The sequence below is a fragment of the Cryptomeria japonica genome, chromosome 2 (genome assembly GCF_030272615.1).
Source record: "Cryptomeria japonica chromosome 2, Sugi_1.0, whole genome shotgun sequence".
NCBI lineage: Eukaryota > Viridiplantae > Streptophyta > Pinopsida > Cupressales > Cupressaceae > Cryptomeria > Cryptomeria japonica.
Genome location: NC_081406.1, coordinates 194,675,771 through 194,695,439, shown reverse-complemented (window position 1 = coordinate 194,695,439; position 19,669 = coordinate 194,675,771). Strand labels below are relative to the sequence as shown.

Below are 19,669 nucleotides of genomic sequence, written 5' to 3'. Positions count from 1 at the left end.
AAAGAATTGTCTAGAGTGGAGTCGAAGCTAGCGGGAAGGTTGTTTTTGTCAATTGAGGTCAATCAGTGAAAGGTTGTAAAGAAAAGAGCTTAACATTTCCAGCTCATCCGGAACCCGGTGTTTAACTCTTGCTGTCTTTCCCGACAGAATAGAATGAGTTGTGAGGAGTAACTGGCAACACAAATGTAATTATGTATAAATACATCCGCCGCAAAGCTCTGAATAACTGGCAACACAAATGTAATTATGTATAAATACATCCGCCGCAAAGCTCTGAACACATTTAAAAATCCTTACCCAATTCAGCTCGTCTGAGATTCAAATATTGCCGCTATACTACTGTCACTTCCCAAGCTCAACCCGAGTTCGAATCTCGAGCGCCCTCTTCTATCCAACATGGTTAAACCCTCGCCAGAGAAAAAAACCCAAACCAGTATAAGCAAGACGCAACAACATTTCAAGGGAGTGGGAATGAGAAAATGGGGGAAATGGGTTTCCGAAGTGAGAGTTCCCTATTTGAAAGGACATGGTAAGATTTGGCTGGGATCTTATGATACCCCTCAACAGGCCGCTCGGGCTTACGACTGTGCTGTTTACTGCCTCAGGGGACCTCAATCAAAGTTCAATTTCCCCGACTCATTGCCGGAAATTCCATCGGCCTCTATGCTCTCTCACGCACAAATTCAGGCCGTTGCAGCCAAGTTCGGCAAGGAAGAATTCCGGCAGGTGCTCGATTGTAACGCCACATTTTCTGGTTCGGAATCACAGTCGTGTATTTACAGTCAACAAAGTTTAGAAGAGCCCGATTTGGGGGTGTTAGATTCACTTCTTAAGGAGGTAGAGAGATTTGAGTCTCCGATTACAGAGGATTTGGGACTGCTAGACTCACTTTTTAAGGATGTCGAGAGTTTTGAGAGTCCGATTACAGAGGATTTGGGACTGCTAGATTCACTTTTTAAGGAGGTAGAGAGATTTGAGTATCCGGTTACAGAGGATTTGGGACTGCTAGACTCACTTTTTAAGGATGTCGAGAGTTTTGAGAGTCCGATTACAGAGGATTTGGGACTGCTAGACTCACTTTTTAAGGATGTCGAGAGTTTTGAGAGTCCGGTTACAGAGGATTTGGGACTGCTAGACTCACTTTTTAAGGAGGTCGAGAGTTTTGAGAGTCCGATTACAGAGGATTTTCTTCCGCTGGACAGGTTATTAGAGGATACTGAATTTCTGAAGGTCGTTTTCTCCAGAGGATGGACGGAAGACTCGTCGGATTTCTCAATTTCGAACAACTAACAAGATTTCCTCAAGAAATTTGTGTTGAAAGAGAGGAATTTGTTAAGTCCCTTTGCAGAACTAAATTTTTGTTCTTTCTTCTACCGTTCAAATTAACTTTGATATTATACTTTGCTGAGAAGATCGACGAGTGCGATGCTCCAGCCCTTTCCGTCAAACTTTTCTCTACTCTTTGGATGTGATGGCTTTTTTGGGGAACAATTACAATTAAAAATTATTACTTAAACGTTAGAAGTTATTTAAAAATACTCGTAAAAATTATTGACTGTTTAAAACATAACTGTAATCGTAGCTAAATTTAAGACGGAAGTGTGACTAAGATGAAAAGGATGGACAAAAGGGTTCTTTGTCTTGTATATTTTTTATTAGTTCCTCCTAATAGGCAGGATACTTATACAATCGTTCGATTCAATTTTTTTCTGGGTTGGTCAATCACAATAGATAATTTTTTGGCATTTCTAAAATTCAAATTTAAGAACTTATTTTTATAATTTAAATATTGTTATTTATCTTTTCTACTATTGACTTATCTGAATAACACTCATTTTATAAATTCCTTTTTTTTTTCATTTTTAAAGAAAATTAAATAATTTAGAGCTATCGAATGTGATATAAAAGTAGATAGATCAAAGTAAAGATTTTTACATTGATTACAAATGCTGACACATTGTGTATATTAAATGCAAAGTCTGACAAAACCTTATCTGTTTGACTGTTCCGGCTATACATATTAAATGTAGGCCTTATCATCTGGCTGATTGAATGAATTTTATTAACACATGTATGTCCATTTAATTTATAAGAAAATTTTATTAGTTCTTGTCGTGCAGACAGGATATAACGATGCAATTCTTATTTTGAGCTGTCCAATGAGAATAACGTATTTTTGAACTTTTCATATTTTTTCATATGTTTCGATTTTAAATAAATTTAATAATTAGTGTATGCGGGAAAAGTGGGCTGATAAAACTTAATATGTGAAAATTTAGTTAAATACTAGTCCACACACACACACAGGACTTCTTGGTGCAAGCTATGGAGTAATAACGTATTACTCAGCTTCCCAAGGAGGGTCCCATGGTTCTCTATCTCACAATGTCCCTCAAACCAATGTTTTTGCTCTCAGATCACTGAGCAAAATGGTTTAGGGATGACAAATGTAAGAACGAGGGATGCACTGATAGTTTTTAGGATGAGATGTGTTAAGCTATGTATGATCTTTAGAAATACAATAAACTAAATGATAAGATGACAAGATTAGTATGAATACTATCCTAGCATACTATATTTAATCTATGATTGAGCTAAAATGATAAAGAAATTATTCTAAACATGCATATTAGTCTAATTCCTGATCTAAAAGAGGCTAAATGATGAGCATATATGAAATGAGAAAGCTTGAAAGAATTTGAGCATAAGTGTAATGCTTCAAATTTGAAAGATGATTGTTGAAATGGAGGAATGAGAGCTCTATTTATAGCAAAAATAGAGCAATGGATGGTCAAGATTGAAAGGTTTAATCAAGGGGCAAGTTTGAAAGTTGGGGATCTATGTGCACAATTGGCACCAATGAAATGGTGACAAGTGTCAACATAAGATTGGGTTGAGAAAAGGGGTTGGAGGCATTAAAGGCTTGAGAAGACCTCATGGTTATCTAAAGGCTAAGGGTCAAGTCTAAGTTAAGATTACCCACTGGATTAAGAGTTAATCCAAGGATAAACCTTTGTGCAAATGATTAAGAGATAATCATGGTCAAAACATTAATGGCCTGATGAGACCTTTGGGTTGGGTAGAGGTTGAGTCAAAACAAATGTTTTAACCATGTGGGAGGGTTTGAGTTAACCATTAATGGTTATTGGAGACTTTGGGGATTAAGTGGTTGAAGGTTGAAAGCCTTCAATGGTTATCAAAGACTTTGAGCCATTTAGTGGTTAAAGGTTGAAAGCCTTTAATGGTTATCAAAAACTTTGAGCCATTTGAGAAGTGACTTCCCTTTGCTTAGGGATGTGACAAAATTTAGAGGAGGGTTAGGTTAATTAGAAGTGTTTAGAAGATTCTAGAAGGGATTAGAAAGGGGTTTGGGATTTTGCAAGTGGATGGAGGGATAATAGGATTTAATTGAAATAATTTAATTCATTCAATTTGGTTGCAATTAAATAAATTAGATTTATTCAATTTAGGATAACTATTTAATTAAATTTGAATTTAATTAAAAGTGGATAGGGGGGATTTAATTGAATAAAATGATTTATTTTATAAATGGGTATAGTGAATTTAATTTAAATAAATTGAGTAATTTATTTAATTAAATAGAGGAATGCGGGTAATTTAATTAAATTGGATTTAATTAAATAGAGAAATGAACATAAAATATTCATTTAGGAATATGGTCATTTTTATACGTCTACAATTAGTATAAAATTATTTATCCCAATTTTCATTGGACACTGCCATTAATTTTATTTATAAAAAATAAACCTCAGAGACTTCTGGAAACTTTTGAAACGTTCAGAATATTTATTAAAAATAAACCTTAGAGACTTCTAGAAACTATGAAACTTCTCTTCATAATTCCTGCCATTTGCATATTTTATCTCGGGATATTGTTCGCTCCAAGCTGATGGAATCTGTTAGGGTCTGTATTTTTCCTTTTACAGTTTCTGCTATCAGATATGGTCTTCTGATCTTTTCTTTTCCTTTTCTGATGAGTATCATTTTGTTCACTGTGTGTTACAAAAATCAACTTGAACTCCTCCCCAATACCCACATAGCGCATGCCCTACATAAAAAAACTGCAGGTTCTCATATTCAGCTTTCTACCATTTTTCAAACTCATCATCCCTTTGCCTTGCTGTTATGGGTTTTATCCGGCTCTGTGAATGATCAAATATTCAAAGTGAATTTTAATTTCCAGTCAAGAAAACACGAAGGATCCATTGAATTCCCCCTACATTATTGATCTGGGCAATTCCACAGCTCCTCTATTGTGATTCATTGTGATTTGGGCTCTGTTTGTTTGTTGTCACACATCAAGGATTCTGGAAAACGATCCCCTGTTTATCGCCCCACAAAACCCATCTACCTTCGATCCAAATCTCAATCTGGTTATGGCTAATGGAGGCACACCTGCTCCGAATTCCCAATTTGGGTTGCCCTGTGATGAGGCACTTGAGATGAAGTCATGGATCTCCTTTGCAATTAATGACACAGAGATTCAAAATGACTTCCGCAGATCAAGATTTTTTTTCCATGGAGATGCATACATAGAAATAGAAGAGGATAGAAATAGAAGAGGATAGTGAAAAGATCAAAATACAAAAGCCATTAGCAATACCCCATTGAATTAGGAAAAGTGTATTGAAAACCACATGAATTCCCACTTCACAGTAGTTGGTAAGAACAGAAATCCAGATATACAAAATAACAGTCCCTTTGCTGCATATTCTTGAAAACTACAACTTTTACCCCTTAATAACTACAAAGTTTCTAACTGGAGGTGCCCCTGCATGCTTACCTTAATGCCGACTTCATTTCCATTTTACTGAACATATTAGAAATACATGATAGATGGAGATTTCTAATTTTCCAAGAATATCTCCACAAGTGTAACAGACCCTTTACCGTTTTGATATCGATCTGATCAGACATTAGTGGTCTTTTATGAATTAAGAAGAACCAGAGAAATCCTTGATTTGACATTGGATTTACAAAGAAGAGGAGGTATTTAAAGATGGAGAGTTAAAAATCCCTTTCCCTCTCCAGTTTCACATTGTCCTCAACTTTGTAAAATAGTAAAAGTGAAATTAAGGAATCGTCAAAGTCATCGCCTATACAGTGAAAAACTGGAATTTGGTGAAGCTCATTTGAATTTTCTCGTTTCCTCTATATTTTAACATCAATGAAAAATATGACCATGATTATTGACAGAATCCAAGGGCCTCTTTTGGTCAGGCCACAATGAGGCATCAAGCATAAAGACTCGCACCACAATGCATAGGCCAACGATAATGGAGCAGAAGAATGGCACTCAATTATAGTTTGTCGGATGAAACAACGTTGGACCAATGCGGCGTTCAACTATGGTCTGCCAGCAACCAAACCACAGTGAAATGAACCAGTTCTTCCCCAAAATCTTTATGGTACCCCACACGAACTTCAATGCAACCAAAGAGACTTCATAATGGTGACAAACTCAAATTCAATTTCCAGAAATTTCACAGCGTGATCCAAAGACAAGATTTGTGCAATAAATTGGATTATTAGGATAAACGACTGGCAGTCAGGGTATCGACCTCATAAGTCCCTGCGCAATGAGCTTCAACAATTTCCGTAATTTACAGACTTCTTTTCATATGCTTCGCTTAACCAATGATATGCTAAAGGAGAAATGTAAGCCAGTGATAAATATCACAAAAAGTGTTTTTATTAGCATGATACATGGAAGGCATGCAATGCATTTGAACAGGGTTTGCCAGAGTATATATTTTACTTTGACACTTGGACCTGAACATGTGATTCAATTGTGACTTGTCAAAACTTCCAAGTTTGATTGCAAAACTTATTAAATATACATGTATATGCATTTGATATGTCCATATAATCTCTCCTTTTGGATTTTTAATTTGTTTTATCATGGATGTGGGGACAATGAATATGTGACAAATTAATTAAGATGTACATTTCAATTTAGGTTTTTTAACATTACATATCTTTTTTAGGAAATTAGTAATGTTAATACAAATATAAGGTGGATAAAATCAATCATTAGAATGAATAAAAAGTTGAAGTTAAAGATCTTTTAATTTTATTCTATGGAGGATGATAATATGAATGATAATAATTTAAAATTATATTTTAAAAATTAGGAATTAAAAAATTGTGGAAAATGATAAAAAGAGTTACCGAGATCATTAATTGTCTATTAAGTGAATAGAAGTCTAGTTTGTTATTAAAGTCTATTAAGTGAATACAAGTTGAGTTTTATCATGTTTCCTAGTACACCTCACTAGTATTTGCTCATATTTTTATTTTTTATTTTATTTCTCAAAATATTTTTATTATCATTAAAATTTAATAACAGTGTCATCATAGGATTAAGTAGGAAATTGTTTGCATATTCAATGTTTCGTTTCACAACTATACATGAAAATTAACTATGCTACATTAAAAAGTTTTCAACTTTGAAATTAAAAGTTGTTACAAACTAAATATTCTTTTGACAATTTGTTAAGAATTAAAATTCATTTTAGCTAGAGTACATTTTCACATATTTAGATAACTATCAAGAAGAATTCTTCCTCTTTTAGACTATCATCTTGCAGTTCTTTTAGACTGTCTTCTTGGCTTCCTAATATTTGTTTCTCTTGAAACTTTGTCCTCTTTGACTACTGGTTATCCTTAGAGCATGAATCTATTATGCCTTCTTACCGTGGCTTCTGACTGTACTTTCAATTTCTCAAAGTTTGTTTATTTTTAAGCTGCAACTATATCTAAAGGTTATTGCCTCTCTAGATGTTAAATTATATATTAGCAGATTGTGGTATGTAGTTTGTCTTTTAATTTGGATCATCACAATAGATCAAACTGCATTTGTAGGCCTCTAATCAAGCTTAATGATTTCGAACTTAGTAATTCAACATATAAATAAACAACCTATATGACAAGTCCACTTAAATTGTATAATAAGCCCTGACAATTTAACAATTCCTACAAAATCCATTTTCACTCATTGCTTATACTTGCTTCCACTCGGCAGGAACTTGACACTTGTGTCTCTTGTTCATATTTGGATTTGTAATAGATGAAAGGATGTACAAAAAAGGTTCTTTGTGTCTTCGCTTTTATCTAGTTTTTTTTTAATTGTAAAAGATTTGAATTCAACATCATCTAAGTGCTTATAAAATGGACCTTGTCATTAAATCAAGTAGTTTTTACTTGTACAATCATCTTTATGCTTTTAGCATCTATTGCTATAATTGGAGGGGACCTCAAGGGTCCCCTTCCCTTTTCTTAAAAGAGGGTGTTTGTGCTAGTGAACTTACAACCTCTATTCATGAAAATGCTATCAGGTTCTTAGTCACGAATGACTTCAAATCTAACCAAAAGGTTTAAAAATGTCTATTTCTAGAAGAGTGAGGATCGGCCCATTCTTTTCATCATGTTTCAACAAGGCATATTAAGGGTAATAAAAAGAAGTAAAGAGCTCAAAATTAGAGGAAAATTTATAGAAAGGAAAAGAGAGTAATGATTATTGTTGGGATCCATCTCAAACTTCACATCCAGATAAAATTACCATTTTCCTAGATAAGAACCTTGTGTTAAGACCAATAATGTACTTTGCAAACCAATTAGGGGTCAAGTATTCAATTGAGTTTGGTTGTAGCTGTTTTTGGTTGTCCATTTTATTTAATTCAAATACTTATCAAGATATACTCCTAGTTGTGTAAGAGCATCCAAGAGAACCTTGTTGCGTTTTATCACATAGCCTCAATTTGTCTTGTGGTAGGCCTCTGGAGTTCAAAAATATCTCACCCATGATATACCCAACTTCAACAACTTTGGATTAGCTTAGTAGAAGTTACTATCATTGAAAGTTCATAGTCCAAAACAATTAGTACTCAGTTCATTGGTCGAAGTTTGAGTACCTCCTAATGGTATGATGAAAGAACAAGGATCCGGTCAACTACTGAGAGGGGGGGTGAATCAGTAGATAGAAAAAATGATATAAACTTTCACCAATCTCAGAATCAACCTCTCAAAGTAAACTAAAAACTGACAAGTTAAACCACTAAACTATAAATGCAATATCACTGTCAGAATAAACCAGTTGATTGTTACAACAGATTAACAGTAAACAACTTGAAACTCATAAACATCCAAATACTTTTACTGACATAAGTAAAACTCATTTCATATTGTTGTCGGTTATCATGACATATCAAAGTGGATTAAGTAGTTAAGCAAATCAACCATAGTAAACATAACCACAAAACATTCACCACTTGACACAATATTTTGATGTGGAAACCCAAATGGAAAAAACTACGGTGAGATTAGACTCACAAGTTAACTATCTGAGCTCTTCTAAAGTTCGCCCTGTTAGGAGACAAGCCTGTTAAAGCTTTACAAAAAGTCCTGTTAAAAACAGATCCTATTAGGGACCACCCGGTTAAGGACTATAATGCCTTGTTAGAAACAATACCCTATGAGGAGTAACCTCGGTAGAGGATTTGAAATCCAAGCTAATGGACCACCTAGTTAGAGGATTTGAATAACACTAAGCTTGTTAGAGCTTACCCAGTTAGGAGATTTCAACAACTATAATTGTTAGAAAACAATAGGGATTTGTTGATCTGTTTGAATAGTACTACACTTGCTTGTTCAGATCCTTTTCATGCTCCTATCTGCCTTTACACAAATTGCACATACATCATCCAGTTCGGCAACCACACACTCAACTAAAAATTTGCCAACTCTTAAACAAAACAGCTCATCAACCTTATAAAAAAATCAATAGGTCGATAACACAACAAAAACATAATTCTCTCACAGAGATTACAAACAAGTCTATTCAAGTATGACCGTTGAATTACATAATAATCTCTGCACATCGTTCAAGAAAGCCTCGACTGCTCCTTGATCACTGCTTCATCGAACTCAGTAACTCATCACGCGTTTTGCATTACATGCAATATACTTGCTCATTCCCTAGACAAAAAATGTTATCTCAATGCACTAAAAATACTTTGAAACTCTCTTCATACAATATGCATACGTGTCATAATCATTACCGCTCATCATCAGATCATAAACCAATACAACCAACTTAATCAGTTAGGGTTTATCAAATCAACAGGTAGGGTTTACCGGTTCAACTCTTCAATACTTAGAAATATTGGCTCACTCCACAAACTTACCTACCGGTTACAGTTTCCTTCACTATCTCTTCCTACCGGTTACAAAACAACATTATAACAATATCATTACTAGTTAATTGACATCAATGACAACACAACATTTTATTAATGCAATATTCATGTGCAAATATTAACACCTCCTGACATCAAAATTGATATCTCACAAGACAATATTTGACCATAGGAACCTTCCATTGGAACCATATAAAAGTTCTTTAACTCTTGGAGATTCATCATTAGATTTAGGTAGACCTACATGTTTTGCAAGACATCGAGTTTTGGGACACCTCACAACTAGTGGAGATCATTCCTAAAGCTCTAAGATAATATATAAATGTCTCTTGCATTCATTGAGAGGTATTTAATTAGCTGGATAGTGTAGATATTAAGTTTAGAGTCCATAAAGATTTGGAGTATTGAGTTTTGATTTTTGAAGCTCATTGTCATATATTTTGCATGTAAGCTTGCAACAAGTCTATTACAGCTTATGAGCAATTCTATAATCTTCATGTGGCAAGCCAATGAACATATAGTAAACATTTATCATGTCAAATCAATGAGAATTTATTTTCTATAATATGATATTTTCACTATGTTAAATCTTAACTATATGGTTGGACAATCCTTTCTTTGGACCCTCCATCTATGACTACATTAAGTGGTATCAAATAAAGTTTTACATCCTTTGAAGTAAAGGAATTCTAAAATATCTAAGGTTGTACATATCACCAACTTGAGACAAATTATAAGCATTTTCCAATAGAATACCAATTGTGGCCAACTTAAGGTGATTGCATTAGATTTGAGGAAAGATGTCACCAAGATGGATACCTAGTATGATCAATGTTTCAAGAAGAATGGAAGAAATTATAGACATGGTGATAATAATAAAGATTCAATTATATTTTGTAAGAGAAGAGAACAAAAATCTAAACCCTAGACATGAGGATGAGAGTGATGATTATAAATTGGGAACTCAAACAACGTTGTGAGATAAAGAAACCCTAGAAGAAGAAAAATAAGATCAAATCAAATCAATATGTTAAAATCTATCTCTAAAATTGGTGAGAGACTTGGAGTTAACATTTCTAATTATACTAGTAATTTAAATCCTAAGAAAGGAACTAGCTAGATAAATGATATGAAAGAATATTTTGATTATGATGAAATTGAAGATCCAAAAAAGTTTAGATTTGCAAACAATAATTTGGAAAGACATGTTTCTATTTAGTGGGGAAGATTTTGGTTAGATAGTAATAGGAGAGAAAGAAAGAATCACAAGATGAAATAGAATGGTGACAAAGTTCAAGAATCAATTCATATGTGCTAATTACAAACTAGAATTGTCGAAGATATTGCAATACCTATGAAAAAAGGAGAAGATAATGAAAGAGTACACTAAATAATCTTATAAGATGATCATTAGAACTAGAGAGTGTGAAGCTAGCATTAGAGAAATTTATACAATACATCAATGGCCTTAGATCAAATATTCAACAAGAAATAAGTTTGGTAAGGATGATGGCATTTGCCTTTTGGTATTTTGTCATTTATTACATTTAATGTAATGTTTATCTTGCAAGAATGGGTGCCCAAGTTGGAGGAAAAGTATTGGAGCCAGAACTAGTGTCTTTTTTAGTTTCATGGATGTATTCCAAGAGTTGTGGTCATGATAAATGAAGAGGCTTATTTGTACATCATTATTGGTGGTTTTGGAGCTCTTTCCATTCTATAAATTCATCCTTTTGGATGTAGAAAAGATTTGGAATAGGTAAATGTGGAGTCTCTTTGTAGGAACAAAGATAGGCGGGAGGCATAATGAGGTTGTTCAAATATATAGGTGAGCTTCTATGTTGGAGGAAAAGAGGAGAATGGAATAGATTGTGTTGTAAGCACATATATTGTTGATAATGCAAGCTCGTCCTGTTAGGCTTGACTTGGAAAGCTAATGTACTGAGACGGGAGGGGTGAAATAACACTTCAAAACTTTTCTTGAAAAACAATTTTATAGATATACACAAATTAAGTATTGTTGATCTCATAAATATATAATACTGAAACATAATCATAGAAATGACATCTATCAAAATTTCACTCCATAACACAAAGATTTTTGGTCACACAGAAACTCTTTGTTAGAGAGAAAAACTGCGGTGGGGATGGCACCCACAACTTCACTACTGCAATAATCAAGATTGCTCGGTTAGAGCTACATGTTTAGCTATTTATGATAGCTTACCCTGTTAGGAGTATAAAGATCTTTAGATCTACCTTGCTAAAGGATTTTATAAACACTTCTACAAAATGTTGTACCTGGTTAAAGGCTTTACAATTTATAGACATTATTAGAGTCTTTTACCCTGTTAAAGGTTTCTAACACAACTTAATAATTCAATCAAAATCTTTACAAAATACCTGCAACTTCACATCTGAAATGTTATAGCAGACTCTATGTGCTCAATATAAAATTACCTTGCTCATAGCATTCCTTGGTAATGATAAATAAACTCGGTAACCACTTATGTATACTCTGTCCCTTAAACTGTTCTCCGAAACCTTCTTGGTAAACTTTGAATATCTCTGTCAATCTTCTTTCTTCATACTTAACTATATCATCACTTAGTATCTTCTCTTGATTGTCATGTCATATCTCAAATACTCAAATCATTCTATTTATATAGATCTCTAAGACGGTGATCTGTTCATGCTTCGATCATACAAACATGTTTTATTGAATGAATAAACATATAAATTATTTCATTGGATATTCTTCCTCAAAATCATACAAAATATTTAAATGCAATTTCCTATGTAATAACAGTTTCATCTTCTCGAATCTTGTATAACGTTTCTCATGTGTGTCCAGGTTCATTGAATCTGGTAACATGTTTTTACTCAGTTCAGATTAACTCGGTATACCTTCTTTTCTGCTCGGTAGACATATGAACTTTAATCGGTAGACATTCTGTATTCGTCTCAGTTCATAGCTCGATGTATATCATCTTGGTGACTTGTCTCTCTTTTGTAACCGACAGTGATAACCTTGGTATTTACCGATTTGGACTTTTTGGTAGTATAAACCGACTAGTGTATATAGGATGACTTTGGGCATAAACTAATGACAAATTAGTAAATAGAAACAATCTCCCCTTTTGACATTAGTTTGGTATGTTTGACAAAACTCCTTTCAAAGTCATAACACAAAATCTATATACTTGCAAAATGAACTGAAATGTCAGTATATACATTGTTCAAATACATACTCCCCTTATCAATATTATGTACATAACTTGATGTTCCATGCTCTGTATTCCATGCTCTTGACGTTCCATGCTCCCCCTATTAATTTCAACTGTACACTCAGATACTCTGTATACTTGGTACACTCCCCCTTTTTGACAAACATCAAAACTAGTTACCATTTGGTGGGGGCAACTGATCAAAAATAGATGTATACTTTATACGAGCTTCTGTAAGAGCGTTGGTAAGTGCATCCTTGACACTTTCCATTATTATATTCTGAGCTGTAATACCAGCTAATAGTTGGATCAAACCGTCTAAAGTGCTTCCCTCTACTTGAGTTGACAATTGGTTAGCTTGGTTGATCTACTCTTGAACTGATGACAAACGGGGAATAAATAATGTTTGAAGAGTCATGATATCCATCCTTATTTTATGATCTTCATTCCGAAGTTCTAACTGTTGAGTCATAAGGGTTTGTGGCCTTGAATAAAAATTCTGAAGAGAATCTGGCTCGGTAGTCAATTTATTTGAGAGATTGGTAATCTCTTTTTCAATGACTTCAGTCTTATTCTTGATATCTTTGATGAAGAATGAGAATGTACATAACTTCTGGAATAAATAAATAATATGCTTGAGTTGAGGGGACAACTCATCAATGAATTCAATAAGCTTTATTTTACCTATAGCAATTGTATTATGCACTTCTTCAATCATCTTGGCAGTTAGCTCTTTATCTTTCAATTTGCTAAGGTATTCTGATGCTTCTACTCCTGATTCCTCCAGTTGAGTGAGTAGTTCATCCAGTTGCACATGGATGGCAACATCTTTATTGATGGTAGCTTCAAGTATCATGTCTGTCAATAATGTTTTGACCTTCTGAAGTACTTGGTTCTTCTGTTGAATAGCTATCTGTCTTTCCTGCTCTGCTTTGGCTTTACAAAGCTCACCGAATTCTATCAGTGCTTGCCCTTTCAATTTAGTAATGTCAACATTCGGTAACACAATGGGCTTTGACAGATCTATCTTAAAACCGTGTCTTTTTTCTTTCTTCCCCTTTGATGATGATGCCTTCTCCGGTTGAATGGGTACAATGGCTATTGAGGTTTGTCCTTCCTCAGTATGTTGCTCGGTAGAGGCAACACTTTTGTCGGTTCCTGTAGCCTTTGTTGTATCCTTCGGTGTTTCCTTGTTTGGAGTTTCAATGGAAATTGTCTCGATGCTTGGTGGTACTTGGGAAGTTTGCTTGCCAGTGACCTGAGAGGTAGATTCATTCGGTTTAACCTTTTGATCCTCTATACCTTGATCTGTGTCCTGAAGTTTCTCGACTGTAACTTGTTGGGTGATCGGAGGATAGGACTTAACCTGTTACACAACGGATTCACTTGATATTAGTTTAGCATAGGAGCCACCTTCTATCATTTCTCCTTCATGTGCTCCAGTGTCCATTACATCCTCATCTAACTGAATAGTGGAAGCAGGATCTTTCTCGGTGATGTCAACTATTTCTACTTCACCTTTTGGTACTTTAGCCTGAATCCTGAATATTTTCTTCCATTTTTCTTCAATTTCTTTTTCAACTTCAAGACATAGGCCATTCATCATTTTTAAGGCCCTTTGTTTTACTTGAAAATATGTCTGGTAGTTTTTCAAATGATCTCTTATGTCATCTACCGACATATCCGGAAAGAGATGAACCAAAATCTTTCTCTTATTTGCTTCTTTGAGTCCATAGCATATTTCCATCTATTATCAATGTGTGAGTACAATGCTTTTGGAAGAAAACCAACCGCTTCCAATAGAACTACTCGGAACTTGAGAAGTACACAAATTACGGTCTCTTCTATTTGCCTCTTCTCTTCATCCGTTCTTGTATCATATTTAACATATCTAAATGACCCAAATCCACCATATTCCTTTAATTTTCCACAAAAATTGTCAACACTATGAACATCTTCCTTTGTGCTTTTTACAACCTGAAATTTATTTACATCTTCTGACTCTGTGTCACTTGCCTCTTTATCCAAAATTAGTCTTCTGGTCTTCTTTCTATAAGTTTTTGTAACCTTAGGTGTCTCTACATTCTTCTGCTTCTTACTGGGTGATGCAGCAGATGATCTAGTGATCGGTCGCTTTGCTAGCTTGGTCGGTGACACCTCGGTTGTATCCTGTTTCTTTCTTTTCAAAACTTTGCCCTTTGGAAACTCGGTGCTCAGTGTAATAGCTGCTTCTTGAGCTTTAGATTCTTCCTCGATCGAAAGTTAATCACTCTTACTTCTTGCTGGCTTAGTAGGTGTGGAGGTAGAACCTTCTCCAAACTTTTCAGTTAAATCCTTGATCATTTTGGTGGCTTTTCTGGCAGCCCCCGATACTACAATGCTCATTTTTACTTTTTCTTTCACCTCTTCATAGGTGCCATATCTTTTCTCGGTAGCATGCCTTGGAAGTGCTAAAAATGCATCTATTTGTTGTTGAGCAATGTCAAAATCTATCTTATAACCCATAGGCAGTAATGATTGGGTCCTGGGTTCTACTGCATTGACATAACAGTAGTTGGTATCCACTTCAAAACATATAGAATCCTTGTACTTTTCCACTAGCTGAGGTGGAATGTTGTACCTGCTATGCATCTTTTCCTGGAATTTGTTGAAGTAATCATCCATTATCATAATGAAATTACCACCTAGCTGATTGATGAAATCATTTATTTGATGGGTGATGGGTCGATGTAATTCCCAAGCAATGTTACCGATTGATGGAAAGAATTTCTGAAAATAGAAGAACATACACACTAAGAGTGACCCAAAATTTAGTGTATTTGCAGTTTTATTCTTCTTCGGTTTCCTTATTGTATTGAGATTTTCAAAAAGATTCTTCAACAACACTTCACATAAATCAATTTGCATACCCTTTTTAACAATTTTATAAGCCAAATCTACAGCTGCACATGGTACACTGTTTTCTCTTGCAGACTAGAAGAAACAATAACCAATAACTCTAATAGCAAAATTTAGTTCTGCATCAGTCACATTGTTCAACTTAAGACCTCTGCTATCAGACTCAACACCTGTTAAAGTTATCAATTCCTTCTATGAAATCATCTTCTATGCTCGGGCATGGTTAAATATAGGGTATTCGGTTATCATGTGAATAATCTCCTTGGTGATCTTGAAAGGTTGATCCTCCAACAACATAAAATCATCATGCACTCATCTCAAGACAAATTTGACCTATTGGGGTTTGAAGACTCGAGGATAGGTTAGGGCTTCAGTCAATCCCTTAACTTTGATATGCTCAAACTTGCTATCTAGGTTTCCCTCGGTGCATAATTTGTCATACATATCCTTAATATCAGTATGACCCAGCTCATCAACTCGGCACTTGGTATAAAATCTAGCATCTTCGACCAACAAAACCCTATCCGAAATAAGAGAGAATGCAGTTTTCTCATCGGGTTCAGATGCCACTTTGGGAGGTAAGGTGTATTTCAGTGTAGGCTTCTCAATGCTCTCTACTACAACGGGTTTTTGTACCTTGGGAGCCATTTGAAACTTGAAATTCTACGTACAAAATAACTTAGGGTTTCAAATAATCAGAAAATGCTTCCAACTTAGTAAATACTCCGCAAATATTCACAACTTGACTTTTATCAATTAACTGCTGAAAATGTGGTTTAGATTATGCTAAACACCTTGAATTTGCTCTTGGAAATGTTTGATCGCCTTTTGATTCGCTCTTCTCTGCACTTTGAAAACTGGTAAGTGAAAAATGACCGTGCAAAATACTTTAAGTGCCTGTTTTTGACCTTAACGGGTTCGTGTGGTTAGGTAAAATAAGCATTAAATGCACTTGGTCCCACTATACCGACTATCTCTCTTATTAGCTTTTACCGACTAGACAGGTTTAATACATTGCCGACTTCTTTGGTAATTCAAAAGACTAGATAAAATTTCAAGCTTGCTATTGCATCTTAGCTATGTAGATTTTGGAATTATGCACATGATTATATAGGAACTGTTAAGATCTTACCTTGTGAGAATGCAGTCCCTCCATACCTTTATTGATTAATTCGAAGTAGATGCACCTAACTCAGTAGGTAAGGTGCTTCCTTCATTGGTTGACACATTTTCCTTCTTTTTCCAAAATTTTTGTAATTTGCTTCTCATCTCCTCAGTATCTCCTCTAGGTTGGTCTCTGCAGTCTTTAGCCACGTATCCAACTTTGTGACAATGAAAACATGTCATTCCGGGATTTCTCCATGATCTTTGGTTGTTCATTCCAAACCTTATCATACAGTTTGCACTTATATGTCTGTATCTTCCACAACATTCACACCATATCCTTGTATTGTAATCCCATGGTATTGAAGTATATTGTCGATTGAGATCTGTGTGAGTTTGGTAGCTTCTAGTGTTTGCTTGGTGTGGAGTCCACATATAGTTTTTAAATCAACATTTCTCAGTATTGTGTCCAAATCTATTGCAATTTTTGCAAAATCCCCTGAATCTTGCCTTATGATAATTGTTAACAGACTTTGTCCTACATTGCTTAGATGTGTGACCATACTTATTGCAATTGTAACAATAACCATCAAACCTAGTAACATTCGGTTGCTTACCTTTTCTGATCCGGCAATCATTGGCAGTATGTCCTCGTTTTCTATAGTAGTTGCAAATAGGATTCTTGTCCTTCATGTTATTGATGGTCTCTTTGTTTCCAGCTTGCTTTGATGATTCTCCTTTCTCGGTGGTGTTGTTTCCTTTGTAATCGAGTCCTGCAGTTTTGTTGGGTGTTCTCATATTTAGTTGCTCATCCAACATTCTTGACAATTCATGGCTTTTCCTTAGTGTTTCTTTTGACTTCTTTTCCGCTTCTAGTTCATCGGTCAATCTTGATAATTCAATTTTCAATGCTTGGATCTCATTTTCCTTTAGAGTAGCTTCATGATGTGCATAATCCAATTGATCAGATAGATTATGTTGAACTTCAGTCATCCTTGACATTTCATCATTTTTTGCAGACACCATTGCTTCTAGCTGTTGTTTTTCTCCTTCTATAGTTCGCTTATTATCTTCAGCTGCTCTCAATGCTTCAATATTTTTAGTCATCTGTGTGCTGAAATACTCATGTTCCCTTCTCATTGCTTTTAGCTGTTCATTAAGTGCTTTGTTCTTTTCTTTCAATTCTGCAATAATTTCTTTAGATTCTTCTGATATGTTGTTCTCAGATGATGTCTCAATTTGTTCCACTAGCTCTTGTGGGTCCTGTAAATCATCAGACAACCTTCTTCTGACTTTCAGTGATCTTTGCATTTGCCTCTGCATATCTGCAATCACTTGATTAGCATGATCCAATTCTTCTTGAAGATTCACAATCCTGCATGATTATTTATAGCCTTCCATTGATAGGATCTTTCTCTTTAGGCTGTTATTCCCTTTACCAAGAATCAGGCTCTGATACCAATTGTTAGGTCTAACTTGGAAAGCTAATGTACTGAGAGGGGAGGGGTGAATCAGTACTTCAAAACTTTTCTTGAAAAACAATTTTACAGATATACACAAACTAAGTATTGTTGATCTCATAAATATATAATACTGAAACATAATCATAGAAACGACATCCATCAAAATTTCACTCCATAACACAAAGATTTTTGGTCACGCAAAAACTCTTTGTTAGAGAGAAAAACTGCGGTGGGGATGGCACCCATAACTTCACTACTGCAATAATCAAGATTGCTCGGTTAGAGCTACATGTTTAGCTATTTCTGATAGCTTACCCTGTTAGGAGTATAAAGATCTTTAGATCTACCTTGCTAAAGGATTTTACAAACACTTCTACAAAATGTTGTACCTGGTTAAAGGCTTTACAATTTATAGACTTTATTAGAGTCTTTTACCCTGTTAAAGGTTTCTAACACAACTTAATAATTCAATCAAAATCTTTACAAAATATCTGAAATGTTATAGCAGACTCTATGTGCTCAATATAAAATTACCTTGCTCATAACATTCCTCGGTAATGATAAATAAACTCGGTAACCACTTCTGTATACTTTGTCCCTTAAACTGTTCTCTAAAACCTTCTCGGTAACCTCTGAATATCTCTGTCAATCTTCTTTCTTCATACTTAACTATATCATCACTTAGTATCTTCTCTTGATTGTCATGTCATATCTCAAATACTCAAATCATTCTGTTTATATAGATCTATGAGATGGTGATCTGTTCATGCTTCGATCATACAAACATGTTTTATTGAATGAATAAACATATAAATTATTTCATTGGATATTCTTCCTCAAAATCATACAAAATCTTTAAATGCAATTTCCTATGTAATAGCGGTTTCATCTTCTCAAATCTTGTAACATGTTTCTCATGTGTGTCCAGGTTCATTGAATCTGGTAACACGTTTTTACTCAGTTCAGATTAACTCGGTATACCTTCTTTTCTGCTCGGTAGACATATGAACTTTAATCGGTAGACATTTTGTATTCATCTCGGTTCATAGCTCGATGTATATCATCTCGATGACTTGTCTCTCTTCTGTAACCGACACCGATAACCTTGGTATTTACCGACTTGGACTTTTAAGTAGTATAAACCAACTAGTGTATATAGGATGACTTTGGGAATAAACTAATGACAACTTAGTAAATAGCAACACGACCTCTTTTCTTGGTGGAGTTTTTTTTCTTCGCATGGGTTTCTCCACATAGATCCTGTGTTATGTGTTGAACTTATGTTGCTAATCTATCCCTTATTTTTTCTATCTTATGTTGATGTTAATCATTATTTATTGTTGTTATAAGTTCACATAAGATAGGTTGATTATGCATGATAAATAGGCTAATTTTTGGCATCATTAAGAAGAAGGATCTAATCATGGGTTTTCACAATTAAGGTGACTTAACTTTTAGATTTGCATGTGAGATTTACATTTTCATGGTGTAGCTATCCAAGCCTTGTATCTCAACCTTCGATTAGTTTATTGGATAGAGATTGATCTTCACAATGTTTGGCATTGAACCTATTTATTTCCCAACAACACCTCCTTTTTGTAAGAACAAAATATTGAAAGATGCGTTTTTTATTACAAAATTTAGAATAAACATTATGGTTTCCTTTACTTTTAAAACATCAACTAGGATTGACATGATTTAGAAACCCTTTGGTGAAGAGAAGACTCAAAGATATTTTATGTATCGCTAATTTCCTCCA

The 19,669-nt window shown here is 34.6% G+C and overlaps 1 protein-coding gene across 1 annotated transcript; it reads left to right on the top strand.

Annotated features, from left to right (window-relative positions):
• The first annotated feature begins 396 nt into the window (after nt 1-396).
• On the top strand, nt 397-1,290 carry LOC131049828 (ethylene-responsive transcription factor ERF042). Its single transcript, XM_057983912.2, has one exon. It carries the CDS (start codon nt 397-399, stop codon nt 1,288-1,290), a length of 894 nt encoding a protein of 297 aa, XP_057839895.2.
• The last annotated feature ends 18,379 nt before the right edge of the window (nt 1,291-19,669 follow it).